The sequence below is a fragment of the Symphalangus syndactylus genome, chromosome 2 (genome assembly GCF_028878055.3).
Source record: "Symphalangus syndactylus isolate Jambi chromosome 2, NHGRI_mSymSyn1-v2.1_pri, whole genome shotgun sequence".
Lineage (NCBI taxonomy): Eukaryota > Metazoa > Chordata > Mammalia > Primates > Hylobatidae > Symphalangus > Symphalangus syndactylus.
This window is the reverse complement of record NC_072424.2, coordinates 110,269,608-110,288,195: the sequence shown is the minus strand read 5'-3', so window position 1 is coordinate 110,288,195 and position 18,588 is coordinate 110,269,608. Positions and strand designations below refer to the sequence as shown.

General features: G+C 36.5%; 1 protein-coding gene across 3 annotated transcripts in view; it reads left to right on the top strand.

The window, feature by feature from the left end:
* STX7 (syntaxin 7) overlaps window positions 1–18,588 on the top strand; it is a 55,977-nt gene that overhangs the window by 22,390 nt on the left and 14,999 nt on the right. For all 3 annotated transcript variants that reach the window (XM_055264346.2, XM_063622295.1, XM_063622296.1), the window contains one exon: window positions 15,516–15,585. In XM_055264346.2, coding sequence (XP_055120321.2) covers window positions 15,516–15,585 — 70 coding nt within the window. The remainder of the gene's footprint in view (window positions 1–15,515; window positions 15,586–18,588) is intronic.

Below are 18,588 nucleotides of genomic sequence, written 5' to 3'. Positions count from 1 at the left end.
TTTTAAAATAGTCTTTTGTGTGGTTACTCTACCCATTTTTTTTGTTTTTCAATGGAATGAGTTAGATTTTCCTGGCAGGAGATTCCTGTGGAGGGAGAAGGAAGTGCCCATTTCTCTGCTCAAGGGCTCCATTCTCTCTGCTGTGCTGTGCTGTGCTGTGCTGTGCTGTGCTGTGCTGCCCTGAGGGACTGTTTCTTTCCTCCTCTGCCTCTCAACCCCTAGCCTGGTGTAGGAGGGCTTCCCGCTCCATCCCTGATGTCATCCCAATCACTTCATTGGCCCCAAGATGCACAGACACCTCTTTCCAAGGTGTTCCCCTCCTGGTTTTTGAGAAGGGTTGGCAGCCCACGGCCTCCTGAATCCATTCCACGTCTCCTTTTCCCACCTTCTCCAGCAGAGTCCCTGGTGCTTCTCAGCCCTGCTTCTGCCCATTACCACTCTGGGTGGGATCAGCTCTTCTGATGATTTGCTGGTGACAGTGTGGAGCTCTGCAACCCCGGTTATTCTCTGCCCCACCCATACGGCTTCCTGCCCAGGACCTGCTATTTTCTGTTGCTTTTGGCCATATGTACACGTTTTTGAGAATTTGGCCATATTTACACATTTTGTGTTAATTTCTCTGAAAATGTAATTTTTATGGGTTTTCTCCCTGCTCCCCCATTCTATAATATGCCTTGAGGAGGGAAGAAGGAGGAATATTCAGAAACATGCTTCTACCGTGTTTCTGTAAGAAGCAGAAATCGATTTTCAGCGTTTTAGAAACAGCTGCCAGCATGTGTTGGCAGTTAGAACTGATGGGAAATGACTGAAGTAAAAGGTCTGGGAATCACTGCCTGTAAACTAGAGGGGAACTCGCGACAACAGTTCAGCTGCTTTTGGAGCAGTAGGAGAATTATTGGGCCCTCGAGTGGATGACAGGAAGGAAGCTCATCACGATGGGCAAAAGATGTGTCAGCGGGGCTGGGGAACTGCAAGGCGCAGGGCTTCACCACTGCCCAGTCCTTACCTGTTTGCTTCTTACACAAATCACATTGTCATGGAACCGTTGTTGCTTCTGATTCCAGACTACCTCAGAGCAGGTAAACTGAGCAGGTCCATGTGAAAAATGTTTGGGTGAATAAATTTGCTAAAAGACCCAGCTTGTAATGCTCCAGCCATCTAGAAGTCCAAATTATTGTTTACATACAATTTTAGATGACTTGTTTTTGTACTTTATTTTTAAGAACTGTGCCCTCAGATTTAACTCTTTATTAATCTACAATAGCTTTAAAATGCCCCCAAATTTCCACTGATTTGACCTTTATGCCTTTCTACCTTTAAAGTATCTGGAAAGAAAACCAACGACAAAGTGAAAATTAAATGTGTTGTAAATTTGAGATTGCTTTGTGGAAGCGGGCTATGCCTTCAGATATTCTGTGCTGGGAAGGGGAGCACAGGAAGCCAGTGTAGTTGGGCCCTGCAGGTGGATGCTCTCCATTGAGCTTCCAGCCTCGAGACTCATTCTTTAGAAGATCCTTCTCCATCTCCCTTCCCATCCCTTCTCGTCTCTGTAGTTTGGATCAGTGCTTTTGCTCACAAAGAAGACAAGTGTTCTCTTCAGGTCATAAGACAGAGCATGAGATATGCTAATGCTAGAGGGGAAAAGCCAAAATTATTTTAGTAGCCATCCTTCAGATTCTCCAGGAAGTTTTTCCACTTGTGATACGCTTTTTAGAATTTTAATACACTTTTCTTGGTTTTTCTTGATAAAAGAAATAGATAGACATGGGTATTTCTAATGATACATTTTTCTCTGCACATTGTACCCTATAACGAACCTGGATCCTAACTCTAATTGTGCAAGACTTATTAGTAATAACATCTTATACTTTTATTCTTACAAAGATCTATGCCATTTCTGAAATGTTTATATATATATCATCTTTTTTTTTTCTTTTAAGACAGAGTCTTACTCTGTCGCCCAGGCTGGAGTGCAGTGGCACCATCTTGGCTCACTGCAACCTCTTCCTCTGGGTTCAAGCTATTCTTGTGCTTCAGCCTCTCAAGCAGCTTGGACTACAGGGGTGTGCCACCATGCTTGGTTAATTTTTGTACCTTTAGAAGAGATGGGTTTTCACCATGTTGGCCAGGCTGGTCTCGAACTCCTGGCCTCAAGTGATCTGCTTACTTTGGCTTCCCAAAGTGCTGGGATTATAGGCATGAGCCACTGCGCCTGGCCTATATCACCTTGTTTAATACTCCAGACCACCCTCTAACAAAGATAGAGGTTTGATAGACGAGGAAAGATTGGAGTCTAAAACAGAGTTTGTTTCTTTTAATATTTAGATTTTTTTTCTAGTCCTGTTTTAAATATGTCACTTATATGCAACTGCTAGATACATGTCACTGTCACATAGTAGCTGACTCCTCCTTGTAACTATCTTGTGTCCACAAGGGCTATAACTATCTTGTGTCAATTGATATTTATCATCTCTACAATTCTTATAATTATATCATAGATTATTAAATATTGGCACTCAAGTATGGTTCACATTAGTTAAGAAATGTAAATAAGAAGCTGAACACTTAAAAACACTGACAGAACTCCCCCATAAGACAGCTTCAAAATACATGGAGCAAAAACTGACAAAACTGCAAGGAAAATAGACAAAGCCACAATTACGGCTTTCAGTACCCCTCTCTGAATAATTGATAGAACAAGTAGATACAAAATCAGGATACAGAAGATTCAAAGTACGAATCACGTTGATGGTGACAGCCATTTATAGAACAGTCTATTCAACAACAGCAGTACACACATTTTTCTCAAGTGCACCCAGAACATTTATTAAGATGGACTATTTTCCTGGCATTAAGCAAGAGTTTCAACAGACTTTAAAAGATTCAAGTCATACAAGATATATTCCTTGACTACAGTGAAATTAAATTAGAACTCATTAACAGAAAGATCCCTGGAAAATCCCCAAATGTTTGAAAACTAAACACATTTCAAATAAGCTGTAGATCAAAGAGAAAGCCAAAAAGAGGAATTGGAAAATACTCTGAACTGAACGTAAATGAAAGCATCACGTATCAGAATTTGTTGGATGGTATTAACTCAGTACTTAAGGGAGCACTAAACACCTGTATTAGAAAAGAAGACAGGTCTCAAATCATGACCTCAGTTTTCACCCTAAGAAATTTAGAAAGAACAACTGAAATTGCAAAGTCAGCAGAACAAAGGAAATATAAATCATAGTGGAAGTCGAAGGGATAAAAAAAATCAGTGAAACCAAAAGCTATTTCTTTGAGATCAATAGAACTGATAAACCTCTAACCAGACTGAACATGAAAAAATAGAAGAAACAAATTACTAATATCAGGAATGAGAGAGATGATATATTATAAATTCTACGTATTTTATATGTAAAAATCTGTACATATTTACATATATTCTGTACATTACAGAATCTGTCATATATTTAAAGGGCTTTTTTTCCTTTGAAATGGTTTTTATTTTATTTACTTTAAGTTCTGGGATACATGTGCAGAACGTGCAGGTTTGTTACATAGGTATACATGTGCCATGGTGGTTTGCTGCACCTACTAACCCGTCATCCAGGTTTTAAGCCCCACAAACAGTATTTGTCCTAATGCTCTCTTTCCCCTGCCCCCCATCCCCCGACAGGCCCCGGTGTGTGATGTTCCCTCCCTGTGTCCATGTGTTCTCATTGTTCAACTCCCACTTCTGAGTGAGAACATGCAGTGTTTGCTTTTCTGTTCCTGTGTTAGTTTGCTGAGAGTGATGGTTTCCAGCTTCATTCATATCCCTGCAGAGGACATGAACTCATTTTTGTTTATGGCTGCAATTAAGGGAGTATTATAAACAACTTTATGACAATAAAGTTGACATTTTAGATGAAATGGATAAATTCCTTGTTAGACACAAATTATCAAAGTTCACTCAAAAATAAGTCAGTAACCTGCCTAGCTCTGTATCAAGAAATTGAAATTATAACTTAAAACCTTCTTACAAAGAAACAGACTCAAATATCTTCACTAGTGTAATCTATCAAATATTTAACTAATTGTACACAAACTGTTCCAAAAAATTGAAGAATTCATTTTATCAGGTTAGCATAATCCTTATATTGAAACCAGATAAAGACAGTAAAAGAAGAGAACACTAGGCTGGGTGCAGTGGCTCATTCCTGTAATCCAAGCACTTTGGGAGGCTGAGGCTGGCGAATCACCTGATGTCGGGAGTTCAAGACAAGGCTGGCCAATATGGTGAAACTCTGTCTCTGCTAAAAGTACAAAAAATTAGCTGGGCATGGTGGCGGGCACCTGTAATCCCAGCTACTTGGGAGACTGAGGCAGGAGAATAGCTTGAACCGGGAGCGGGAGGTTGCAGTGAGCCGAGGTCATGCCACTGCACTCCAGGCTGGGCGTGACAGAGCAAGACTGTCTCAAAAAAAAACTGAAAAAACACTACACATCAATTTCATCTCATGACATAAATGCAAAAAATTTAAACAAAATTTAACTAATCAAATCACCAACATTTTAAAAGGATATAACAAGTGGAGTATATCCCAGGAATTCAGGGTTGGTTTAATATTCAAAGAGCAATAAATATTGTTCATTATATTAACAAACTTAAAAAGAAAATGTATATAATCATCTCAATAGATGCAGAAAAAGCATTTGACAAATTCTACTTCCATTCCTAACAAAAATTCTCAGTAAACTAGGAGCAGAAGTGAGCTCTTTAACCTGACAAAAGATCATCTATGAAAACTTAGAGTGTCACACTTAATGGTGAAAGACAGAATGCTTTCCTTTATAAGATCAGGAACAAGACAGGGATGTCTGCCCTCACCACTTCTATTCAGAATTGTACTAGAGGTTCCATCTAGTGCAGATGGATAATATAAACAAATAAAAGGTCTTCACATTAGGGAAAAAAAGAATTAAAACCATTTGTATTCACAGACATAAATGTCTATGTAGAAAATCTGATGGAATCTACAATTTAAAAAAAGCCTACTAGAATAAAAAAGTCAATTTAGTAAGTATATGATCAATGTACAAAAATAAATTGTATTTATACTGGCAATGAGCAATCAAAATAAAAATTTGAAATTTAAAAAACTGGCATTTACAATAACATCAAACATTATGAAATACTTAGAGGGCAATATAAGTGAAACACTTGAACACTGAACAGTACAAACAAAATATTGCTGAAATTAAAGAAACCTTATACAATTGGGAAGATATACCTTGATCATGAATCAGAAGACAGTATTGTTATTTGAACAGACACTTCAACAAAGAAGATCTACAGATGACAAATAGCACATAAAAATATGTTCAACATCATTAGTTATTAGGAAAATACAAATTAAAAGCACAGATACTACTATTAACCTATTTGGCAAAATTTAAAAGACTGAGCATACCAAGTGCTGGAGAGGACGTAGAGGAACAGAAGCTTTCATACACTGCTGGTGGAAGTGTAAAATGGCACCACTTTGTAAAATAGTTTGGGTGTTTTAAAAAAGCTAAATGTAGCACCTATCATACTATCCAGCCATTCTACTTCTATTTATCCACACACAAAAATTAAATATATGCCCATATAAAGACTTGTAGACAGATACTAATAGGAGCTTTATTTGTAATGGACAAAAACGGGAAACAACACAAGTGTCCATCAATAGTGTTGTATCATACAGTGGAATACTCAGCAATAAAAGGAATGCACTGTTGATATACACAGCATGGATGAATCATAAAATAATTAGGCTAACTTAAGCCAGACACCATCCTTTTTCAAAAAAGAGTAAATACTCTGTGATTACATTTGTATAAAACTTTAGAAAATGCAAAATACATAAAGCAACAGAAAGCATATTAGTGATTGCTTGGTGATGGAGGGAGGAAGGAACAGAGATACGCAGGAGGGAGGAAATTTTAAACTACAACAAGGAAACTTTTGAGGGTGAAGAATCTAATAACTGTCTTAAGTGTGATGATGGTTTTACAGATGTACACATATGTCCAAACTTGTAAAACCGTAGTTTATATATATGCACTTTGTCAGTTGTACCTCAATAAAGGGGCATTTTAATAAAAAAAAAGTTAATAAGAATACTCATTATTCATTTCTGACCTTCAAGAGAACAACAGACTCTGTTGAGCGCTTACTATATCCAGTACACGGTGCCTACCTATATTGTTCTCGGTTAAAGTTTATGACAGCTGAGAAATAGGTGCTTTCTCACTGTTGAAGCAGTTATAGCTTGGAGACGTTAGGTAAATTGCCCAGGGTCAGCAGCCAGGAAGAAGTGAGATAAGGTTTCCAAATCAGGCTGTCTGGTTCCAACTCTACTTGCTGGTCAGCCTTCAATTGTACTTCTTCCTCAGTGTGATGTGGCTGAGTCTGTGTTGGAATCTCAGAATCACCTGTCCAGGGATTTTACTAACCATTATTTTTTTTTTCTATGTTTGGCTGTTACAAGTTGGTTATTTTACGTTGAAAACATGTTTTCTGCTAAAAGAGAAGATAGCTATTCTTAGTTATTTGGAGACAGTTCTTTGAAGGTACTCTTGTGTGTGTGTTAGGTTGATCTGCCATGCCACCACAGGCTGGCCAGTCCCATTTTTCAGACAGCATCCATTTGCTGGTGAAGTCTGACAGGTGGTAACATTATGTATTAATAGCCCCTGATACCAAATTCAGCCTACAATTTTATGACAAACTATTCTTTACTGTAAATCTTTTTTTCTTAAATAATCCACTAGATGGCAGCAGACCCACGTGGAACAGACTGGGTCTTCATTGCTGTAGAAGAGGAGCCAGAAATGGGACACTGTTTTGTTTTTGATGACCCAGTAGTGCATCTTTTTCGGATGTGTAGGAAATGGTATTCTTTTTCCGTTATGAAAAATGTAACATACTCTTTGAAGTCACGTCTGTGGAAGTGAGTAGTGGTACAGATCAAAATTGTAGATAATGCAAAAATAACTTTTTCTTTGTATTCTTGTAGAGACACATGTTGATTTAATCCTACCTATATGCATTAGATGGACTTTTCTTCAAGAAACTGTTTATGCTTAAATAATTCTTTTTATGATTGGAAACGGCTTGTTTCATGAGTTTTTTCTTTAATTGGACCTATGCCAATCAAAATAGATGATGACTGTCCTATAGATTCGTAGCATCTAAGGCTAGATAATGAAGTGAAATCCTATGGACTGGACTTGGGAGAAAGTAGGAGAGTTATTTATTTTTCCAGATCACCATACTGCTTGTCATCTAACTGGAAACCTCTTATCTCCCTTTCTCTAAGCTTATTTTTCTCAAGCATCTTTGAACATGGTCAATTGGGGTGTGGCAGAGGATCCTGTGAACCACATATCCTACTATCCATACCTTCTAGAAGAGGAAGAACTTAGGAGATAGCCAAAAACCAGAGAGTAATAAAATAATAGAGTGCTAACAATATTTTTGCAGCAAATATGCTATAAAAATGCTCATCCAAAACAATGAAAAAGTGTTTTGTTTCTAAATTAGTATAAGAGCAGCAGATGAAAATGAGGTACTCAGGCCAGCACCTATGATGGGTGAATAACATATTCTGAGAATCAAAGAAATTCAACTCAGTGTACATGCATGTTCAGTGGAAATTTTGTAACATTGTTAAATATTTTACTAGATAGACTTAATGCAGTGACTGCAGTAGGCCCTCTATTTCCATGGGTTCTGCGTCGATTCCACCAACCATGAAACAAAAATATTCAGAAAAATTTTAAAAATAAAAAATACAAATAAAACACAGTACAGTATAACAATTTACATAGCATTTATTTTATATTAGGTATTGTAAGTAGGGTAGAGATGATTTCCAGGAGGATGCGCGTAGATTATATGCAAATACTATGCCATTTTTTATTAGAAACTTGAGCATCTGCAGATTTTGTTATCTGTGGGAGATGGATGGAGGGAGGCATGGAACCGATCCTCTAGGGATAGTGAAGGATGACAGTATATTCAAATAACATGCCAAGTTGAGTTTTTAAATACAAGGTTTTAGTAATTTTTAATAATTGAGGACAAGGACCAGCCAACTTTCCCTGTAAAGGGCAGACTCTTTTAGACTCTGCATTTTCTTTTTTTCTTCTTCTTTTTTTTTTTTTTTTGTTTTGTTAACCCTTTAAAACTGTAGCAACAGTTCTTAGTTTGGAAGTCTGTACAAAACCAGGTTTCAGGCTCTACGGGCCATAATTTGTTGACCCTGGTGTAGGAGGGTAATGCTAGTCGTATATAAAATGAAGTCTCTGGAATCTTGGCAGTTCATAAAACCCGGAGAAAGAGCAGGCATTTCTTGCTTGATCACTTTCAGCTGGGAAGAAGGATCCTTGTGATCCACTGCCAGACCTAAACTTACTTTGAGCACTGCTGGAAACATCTGAACCATCTCAGTTCAACTCCTTCAAATTACTTCTTCAATCTAGACACACTTATTTTTTCTTTGTTTGCTTTGTCAACGGTCACACACCTGGATTATGAAATAATGTGTTTTAACATCTTTTACTTTCAGTCCTTTTAGCACATTGAAAAAAGTTTTTTGAAAACCAAGAAATCTACATTCTAACCCTAGCTCTTCTACTAAATAGCTATAGTTTTTGGAACAAGTTAGTTATTCTGTATGGTTCTCAACTTCTTTGTTTATAAAATAGGATTGAACTAATACCATATAATATTTCTTCCAAATTTGACTTAGTAGTTTCAGATTTATGTTCCTATAAGCCCTTTATCACCTGATCAGATGATGCCTTTAATTGATCCTCAAGTATAGACCTGCTCAATTTAAAGGAATACAACCAAATTAATGTTGATGTTCAAAAGCCCTCCTACTGTGCCTGGTACATAGTAGATGCCCGGTAAATGTTTGTTGAATGAATCAATGAATGAATAATAAATGGGCATAACTACCTTTCTTAACTCTCCATTTATTTATGCTTTATGTTTTAGAAATATATATTCTTACGTAAGTTTTGATCTTTCCAGTATTCTTTTTATGGTTCACTCATAAAACTATTCATTGAGGGTCAACAATATGATAAATTCTGGAAATACCAAAATGAATAAAACTTAGTCCTTGCCTTCAAGAAGTTTGCCTTCTAGTTCGGGTGATTAATAGGTATTTGGATCATTTCAGTGTATGTCTGAGTATGATATTAGAGGTTTGAATCTCCAAACTGAAATGTCCTGTTTCTTACCCTTCAAACCATTACAAATGCCACCTTCATTACAGCTTTTTGGATTGTCCTCTAATAGAACACACATGTTATAGGTCATTGTTTGAAACATTGGTATAGCATTTGTTGCTGCTGCTCCCTCGTTGAGTTTATATGGTGTTTGTACTTTTTTTTTTTTTTGTCCTTTTCTAGGTTGTATGCTGCATAAGTGTAGGGGGCCTTGTCTTCCATTTCTATTCATGAGAAGCTCTCATGAGTTAAATGCATTCTATTAGGCAGTAATATAATGGTTGTTTTCTGAGAGGCTTCATTTTATGAGACATTGTATTATCTTAAAAAATTGTTTCAGAGTGACAAGGAGGTTGTTAGCCAGAGCCTTTGATTTTTAAGAAATTTCAGGATCTGTAAAACCTAAATCTACAAAACCAAAAGCACAGAGTAAATGTAGCTTTTGATTATAACTAGATTGTTCGTGATAGCGACTAATACTTTCATTATTAATCATCTGTATTATAATGAAGGTAAGCAATGTTCAAAGAATCTTAAAACAGTGTTGTTGCTTTAGCAACCAGTTTTTTTCCCCCTCCAAAGATTGGCTCTGTGGTGCTACTTCTCAGTGGTCATAATATTATAACCAAAAAGATCCCAATGTAATAGTAGTTTTGGGTATTAGGTGGCCCAAAATAAATTTCACTATAATTTATCCTTTTGTTTTCTACAGTGAACACACTTCCTTTTTTATACCTAAGCTTAAAAACAAAAGCTCCTGCGTGACGTACTGCTGCTATCCCTCATACAACAAGAACTCCTTTCCCATTTCCACAGAAGGGATAAAACTGAGGTCTATTCAGTTCCTGTAGCCAATGCCAAATTTAGGGGGTGATTTCCTGTGAGCTCTGCTCTTTCAGCAAAACTGAACAGCAGTATTCCTTAGCCTGTGGAACAGTGTCTCAGTGTAACCACAAATGGTACATTCTATATATAACAGTGGAGGAAATAGGGAAGGAGACAAACAGTGAATATATCTAAACATATACATTGCAGAGCAAGAAAAAGAATACTGGCAGATGCTAAGTTACCACTCTACAGCTGATCATAGGCTGCAGTTTGTATTACTATTTTCCTGTAATAATAACCAGTCCACTTTCTTCTTGCCTTCTTTCAGCACCTCAGCTGTTTGGGATAACCCAGATTTTCAGCCCTGGGTCCTTGTTGCTCCAACTCACAGGCTATGTGGTACTCACTTTTATGATTGAAGATGCCAGTATTATCAGGTCCCCTCCAGTTCATCTCCCTTTTACTTGTGTATGAGCATACCCCAACTTTCGCTTAATAATTACCTCAATCAACATACGACCTTGGCCCTAAATGACCCGTTGTAGTCTTGAAAACCTGATGGTTTTCCTCACTTGGATATTGTCTCTAAGTCACCTTGAGAGATGGAAAAAATTGTACAAATGGATAATTAGGTGTAATTGTGAAATACTGCATTTTACTTCAACCTGTTACTTCCCAAATCCAAGTTTCTTTCTGGCTGTAGGTGAAACAGCACCCTGGAGTGGTGGTTCTTTGAGACCATAAAGATCCTACAGGACAGCACTTCAGTTTCCCAAGATGCTTGTCTCCCAGGTGGTGCCAGGATTGAGTCTCAGTAGGCCGTCAACATTCTAGAAGTCCAGCAGCTTCTAGATAACAGAATACATGGCAGAGTAGTGAATCCCATTGTCCTTGGAACACCGTTAATTTTTTTTCTCTGTAATTTCTTGATCAGAAGCATCGGTGTGTGGAACACCTTGATTGTGACTAATAGGTGGATTAGGAGTCTGGTAGAAGCATGGGGTGGGGGGAGTGGGGACAGGCCGCAGGGGGCACAGTGGGTGCTTAGAGGATGCATAACAGAACCCAGAGTAATACCATTGAAGTGAATATAAAATTCTGCCTCCTCCAAGACGGAAGGAGCAGCTGTTGGGTCAACCCTCAACAACGGCACATCACTAGTTTGCTTTTTATTTTTAAATTAGGACGTTATTGAAAGTGTTTGCAAAGATAATTAGCCATAGAAAATAAAATGGGTAAAATCATCTCTGTAGAACGTATGGATGTGAATCTGGGAAGTCCAAAGGATGAATGAAAAAATTAATACAAAAAATCAAACAAAAATAATTTAATAGAGTATAACATGAGATTGCTATTGCTGCAAATTGGTGTATGGCAATACCCATGGTCATGTCAGTCTGAGTAAGGGGAAATCTATATTGTTGAGTCTATATGTAGCTTTTGTTCTGACAACCTTTGCTAGTTTATTATTTCACTGAACAAGTACTTCAGGAGTTGGGGTGAGGGATAGGCTGACTGACATACGTAGAGCAAAATGTAGAAAGGCCGTACCAACAAGATATAATTCGTGGTGAACAGCTAGAGTCACTTGGTTACCTCGTACCATTGTTTACTCTACCCAGGGCTCAGTAGCAAGGCCAGAACGAGTCCTCAAAAGGAAGGTTTTGCTCCAGCATTCTAAGGGACCCCTATGTTTTTCCTGTTGGGATTTGCTACTAGTTTTCTTTGGTGCCCTGAAATTACACAGGCTTGGTGTACCATTGGATCAGCTGGGTCATTAAAGCCAAGTTGTAAATCTGCTTATAGCACCACTTGAACTCGCTGGATGGTCTTTTCTTTTTGGGAGTTGAAGCTAAAGCTGGTAACCTTTGGGTCATTCAGTAAAGGGTGGAAGCAGCATAAAAAGTCTGTTTCTCATTTGTACATGAGGCTACAAAGAAAAGCACTTTGCAGAAGTATGCCCGTTATCTACAGATTAATTCACCAAGATTTTTCACTGAGGAAACACTGCCCTGTATTTTCATGGATTTATTTTCTACCTGCTGGGTTACTTATGCTTTGCAGGCATCTAAGGGTACATGTTGTCTCCTGCTTTTCTGGTCCTAAAAGCAGACGTAACCAGTGTATTGGACTAATGTAGTGTCCTGTAGGAGGAGATGATCCGTATCCTTGACAACGAAATTGTAGTACAAAGAGAGAGAGTGTACATAACCGTGAGATAAGCCTGTGAAGGCTCACTGATGTCCCATCCCACTGATAGCAAATCCTTCCTCATGTTCTCTGTCTTTTAGGATAGAGCAAAAAGTATTTGCCGTATCAGCAGGTATATACAAGTTGCTAGAGATTGTGATGCTCTGTTGTAGTAAATCCATCACATTTTGAGGAACATTGCAGTTGGAGTCACCACCTGAATAAGCTTTTGCTAGTTATCACGAGCATTAGCCTTCTGCATCCTCCAGATAGGCCAGTTAAATGGGAATGAGAGGCATGTCCACTCCCTGCTCTTTCTGTCCTTTGTGGTGGCATTTCTGAGTAATTCCCAGGGAACAGATAATGCCATTGGTTTTATTGTTTTATTAGAGTGGGTCCCCAGGGGCTTCCAATGATTTCTTCCTTCCATAAGAGCCCTTACTCAGGGAGTATGAGTGAGAACTGGGGGTTGCTGAGTGTATCTGTTCAGAAACCAGAAATTACCACATGGTGGAACTAGGCTCCCACCGGGCCTGTCAGAATCCATTTCTACTCAATTCTTTAATTGGCTGACTAATTTTATATAGCATTCATGTAGTGTACTTGTTTGTACTTTGCAAGATTGATATGCATTTCAGTCCTTTTTTGCTATTCAGTTTATTCATGAATATTAAAGTTCCTATTCTTGGCCCATTTTTCTTTTTTTTATTATTATACTTTAAGTTCTGGGATACATGTGCAGAACGTGCAGGTTTGTTACATAGGTATACACGTATCTTGGCCCATTTTTCTACTGGATTGTCTGACATTTTCTAAATTATTTCTAGTTATTGACTATTGCTCCCCCTTTCTTATATATTATGTAGTCTTTACCTTTTGTTTTTAAGGCCTTTGATTGTAATTATATGCTCAACTGCTTTTCATAATGTTTACCAATCAGAAATGTAAAAGTTTAATTATCAGTGAAGTTGAAATTTTGTTATATACACATTTGCCTTTTGTAAATTGCAAGATTATAACCTTTGTCCATTTTTTATTGGGCTGTTTTTCTGTTACCAAAAATAACTGCCATTGTAGTTTAACCTCTTTCCTCATCATATCCTGCAGTTACTGTCTCCCGTGTGTATATAAACACACACTTACATATATACTTGTGATATATGTACACATTTTTTATATAACATTTAACAAAGTTCTTTTATGTAGTCAAATTTGTCAATGTTTTTCTCTGTGGATTTTAGTTTTGTGTCATGCTTAGCTAATATTTTATATCTCTTACTCCAAGATCATGTATAAGATCATATAATGAAAACATTTATATTTCTTAGAGCAGTTTAATATTTTCAATTTTACTATTTAAATTAATGGTTTATTAAAAATGTATTTTGCTATATGCTGGGAGGTAGGGTTCTTTCTCCCCCGCCCAAATGGTTCGTCAGTTTTCCTGGTGTCATTTATTAAATAATTTATTTTTTCTCACTTGCTATGATTTTTTTCCTAAAGAACAATAACGCTTTAAAGTTGAGATAAATACCTGCCAATAGTCTATCGATGCCCACACTACAGTTTGTATTTTCAATACGCTTAAGAAAATAAAGCCCCTATAAGGCAGTTCAAGGAAATCTGTTGAGGTTGAGAGGGAATATATGGCTAATTACAAGCAGCTATAAGTTAAACACAACAAACAAAATTTGTTTGTCTTATGAAAGGAAAAATCAACCCCCAAAAAGTAAAAATAAATTCCTATTAAATTAGCCAAATGCTAACAGTTGCTATATGCTTTGATTCCTCTCTAGTCTTTCTGTTTTTCAGCTTTGACTTAAAAGCAATATTTATTACATCATTCCCAGTGACCAAAACTTATCCTGCATTTTGTAATACTTTATCATTCCCTTGAGCATGTAAATAATGAATATTTTTAAAGCATTTAAGCTATATAAGTAAACCACTCATTTAAATAAAAAGAATGGGGGGGGCTAGATTGTTAAGAGTTCTTTGGATTTTCAGCTTATTTCTAGTTGACATTTTATTTATGTCCCCACATACATAAAACTATAGGTCCTCTCCTTTTGTGTAGAGCCTTTTTTAAAAAAAATTGCAATAGTCACAGACTTCCAGATTGTGAGTTTAACATGACTTTTAAGCCCTGGACTTTGTATTTTAAAATCTTTAAGTACTCTAAACCTCACAAAATATATATAAAAGTATATAGTACGATGAACCTTTCACCTGGATTTACCAGTTGTGGGCATTTTTCAACTTTTGTGTAATGTGTTTTTTACTTTCTGTATTCAAATTTCTCCAATTGTCCCTACGATTTTTTTTATAGTGTTTGCTTTTTCCTGATTCAGAATCCAGTCAAAAATCATACAGTGTCTTTTGGGTATTTTAATTATTTAATTTAGAAAGTACCCCTGTCTTTGTCAACTTTTTTTTTTCCCTTTTGTGACATTGACATCTTTAAATGCCCAGGCAAGTTATCTTGTAGATTGTCCCACAATGTAGACTGGTCTAATTTCTTTTTGTGATTAGATTCATGTTAAATATTTTGGCAAGAAAAATCCATAGATCATATTGTGACTTTCTCAGTGCAGCATGTCACAAGGTTCATAATGTCAGTTTTTTCCATTCTAACTGCTAAATTTGGTCATTTGTTTTCAGTCAACAGATTTATATATGATAAAGTTATATCTTTTATAATTAATGTCATCTGTGTGGTGGTAATTTAAGTTGTGTGAATGTCCTGTGATTTTAGCATTTTTTGATGATCTTGCTGAAATCAGTTATTACATGGATAATTGAAAAATGATTTTTTCTAATTCTATTATTCCTTTCTCATTTATTAACTATAACTTATTTACATTATATTCTAATGAAATATGTAATTGTTACTTATTTTCCTACAATTTTTATGCTAGTAGTGTTAAAGTCTGTGTGCCATTGTATTTACTTAGTATCCTGATAGGATAAGGAAGAAGACAGTATTTTTGGGGTCATAAGTGCATTTTCACAAGTTAACATTCCCACACAATTTCATCTTGAAAATTAATTCATTTTTGTTACTAATTAGATTTAAGTAAACTGTTTAGTTATTCTTTTTCCCAGTTAATATTTTCTATTTTCATCTTTGTTTTTCTCTTTTCAACTGCCGAATTACTTGTACATATTAATTTTTAACTCATTGTTTCTGTTGCCTTAACTTTTGTGACAATTAATACATGAATTTTCTATTATAATAGCTGTGGAAATACAAAGAACTCTGAATCAACTTGGAACACCTCAAGATTCACCTGAATTGAGGCAACAGCTGTAAGTATCTAGTTAAATAAATAAAAGAGAAAGAAAAAACTCTATTGCTATTATTCTGTTGCTTTTACATTATGTAGTATTATGTTTATTGGAGGAAAAAATGGAAAAACAATGGAGTTTTTCTGCTACTTTATCCATACATTTGTAGCAAGCTTTTGTGTAGATTTTTCCCTGTCTGGAATAGGCAGTTGTTTTTATTTTAAAGATCTGGCAGGCTGAGGTGGGCGGATCACAAGTTCAGGAGTTTGAGACCACCCTGGCCCATATGGTGAAACCCCGTCTCTACTAAAAATATAAAAATTAGCCAGGCGTGGTGGTGGGCTTCTGTAGTCCCAGCTACTCAGGAGGCTGAGGCAGGAGAATCTCTTGAACCTGGGAGGCGGAGGTTGCAGTGAGCCGAGATCACACTACTGCACTCCAGCCTGGGTGACTGAGCAAGACTCTGTCTCAAAAAAAAAAAAAAAAAATCTTTGATAGGCTTACCCTATCAAAACAGAATTTCTTTAGTTGCATTTCTTATAGTTTTTAGGTAGGTTGTTTTTGACAGCTGTTGAAAAATTATACTCTAGTATCTCAATTTATGTGATTTACTTTCCATAGCTAACAATCCGTGCAGTCACCAGAGTTTTATTTGGTTTAGATCCAATACAGATCCAGTTAGTGAGCTGTCTTCCCACAAGTTTATACCTACATCATTGAATTTCAGAGAGCATTAGCTTCCATTTTTAAAAAAAGTTATAATGAATTATATAGTACATATTCCAGTAAATTAATATGCTGTTAGAAGACCAGCAGTCATAGCAATAATATTTTTTCTGTGGTATGTTATGGATTTTACAGAGTATTTTTACATATTTTCTTATTTAAACCTTACAGAATTGGAGTAAGAGAAATAGACCAAAAGAATTGTTTCCATTTTGTTCATGTCTCTTATAGGTTTAATGAGTTGCCCAATGTCATTTAGAACTTAACTCTTAAATTTTATTTCAGTACCATTACAGCTGTAAATTTCAAGTCACATATATCTAGTAAGGGATACTTCTAAACAACATTAACTATAGAGGGAAAATTGCAAAGAGGACAATATTAAAATATAGGTAATAAGAATTCATATTTTTAGGAAGTACAATTTGAAGAACTTACAATTATCTCTAATTTATATTTTATTTTTCCACAGTGGGTAAGTGTCAGAATGGTAAAAATGCTCCAAATCTAAATAATAAACCACAATTCATTAAACTAAAGTAAAATGGAATAGAAGTACATAATTCATAATAGTTCTAATATTTTGATAGAGTTAATAGTGAAGATTCTGAATATATATCTGTAGTCACTAAGGATTTTTTTTTTTTTTTTTTTTTTTTTTTGAGACAGGATCTCATGCTGTCACCCAGGCTGGAGTGCAGTGACATGATCATGGTTCACTGCAGCCTGGACCTCCTAGGCTCAATCGATTCTCCCACCTCAGCCTCTTGTGTAGCTGGGAATACGGGCACATCCACCATGCCTGGCTAATTTTTGTATTTTTTGTAGAGATGGTGTTTTGCCATGTTGCATGGACTGGTCTTCAATTCTGGGTTCAGACAATTCACCCACCTCAACCTCCCAGAGTGCTGTGATTACAGGCATGAGCCACCATGTCCGGCCTCAGGTCTTCTTTTTAAAACTTTGACTATATTATGATTTCCAAAGATTTACAAAAATGCATTAAAGATAGGGTATTTGGTAAATAGAGATAGAAATAGATTTTAATTACCCTTTGTCAGTCAAATACAGATCCCTATTCTTAAGCATATTCTTATACAATATCTCATTATTTTAAAGGACCCTAAGTGTGACCAGACCATATTTAAAATGAGATGAAATATATAAGAGGTACTGATGTTGTAATTTGTAAAACATCACAATTAATATGAGCTTTTTTTTAGTGTCATGTTTTTAAATTGGAAATCTTTTCAATTTATAAGCTAGCTAGATAAAATATGGATATGTAATCAGCACTGTGTATCCATAGATTATATATCCCCAGATTCAACCAACTGCAGGTCAAAAATATTCAAGAAAAAAATAACAATACAATAATAATAAAAAAAAACAACTATAAAATATAGCAACTATTTACGTAGCATTTATATTATTGTATTGGGTATTATAAATAATCGAGATGATTTAAAGATATGGGAGGATATGCATAGATTATATGCAAATGCTGTCCCTTTTTATATCAGGGACTTGAGCATCAACGGATTTTGGTATCCACAGGGCTCCTGGAACCAATCCCCTGCAGATACTGTGGGATGACTATAATTTATTTCTTTTATTTATTGTGTTCTTTCCCTTTACAAGGAAATGCCATTATTTTTTCCAGCGTAAACTTAAATAATAGTAAATTTGTACCACTATTGCCTCTTTCCTTTTTAGTTTTATTTTTATTTTTTGAGACAAGAGTTTTCCTCTGTTGCTCAGGCTGGAGTGCAGTGGTGCCATCTCAGCTCATTGCATCCTCCACCTCCCATGTTCAAGTGATTCTCCTGCCTCAGCCTCCCAAGTAGCTGGGATCACAGGCATGCACCACCACACCTACCTAATTTTTGTTACTTTTGGTAGAGATGGGGTTTCGCCGTGTTGGCCAGGCAGGTCTCAAATTCCTGGCCTCAAGTGATCTGCCTGCCTCGGCCTCTCAAAGTGTTGGGATGACAGGTGTGAGCCAGCGTGCCTGGCCCCTCCCCCTCCCTTTTTTTTTTTAAGTATCTATAGCGTATACATGTTCACATAGAGAAGTAAGAGAGGCCAGATATAACTAGATCTGGGAACTGGGCAAAGTCTAAGGTAACAAATCTTTTCTTGCTCACCTGGCCTTCCAGGTGTGAGATGCAGATAAAGGGCTTCCACATCCCCAGTATCTCAAACATAAAGGATCAGACATCTAACAGTCTCTCCTTCAAGTTCCCTCTGATTGGAGTCATCTGTGTTTCTAAATGGCCGTTGAATTGATTTCTCTAA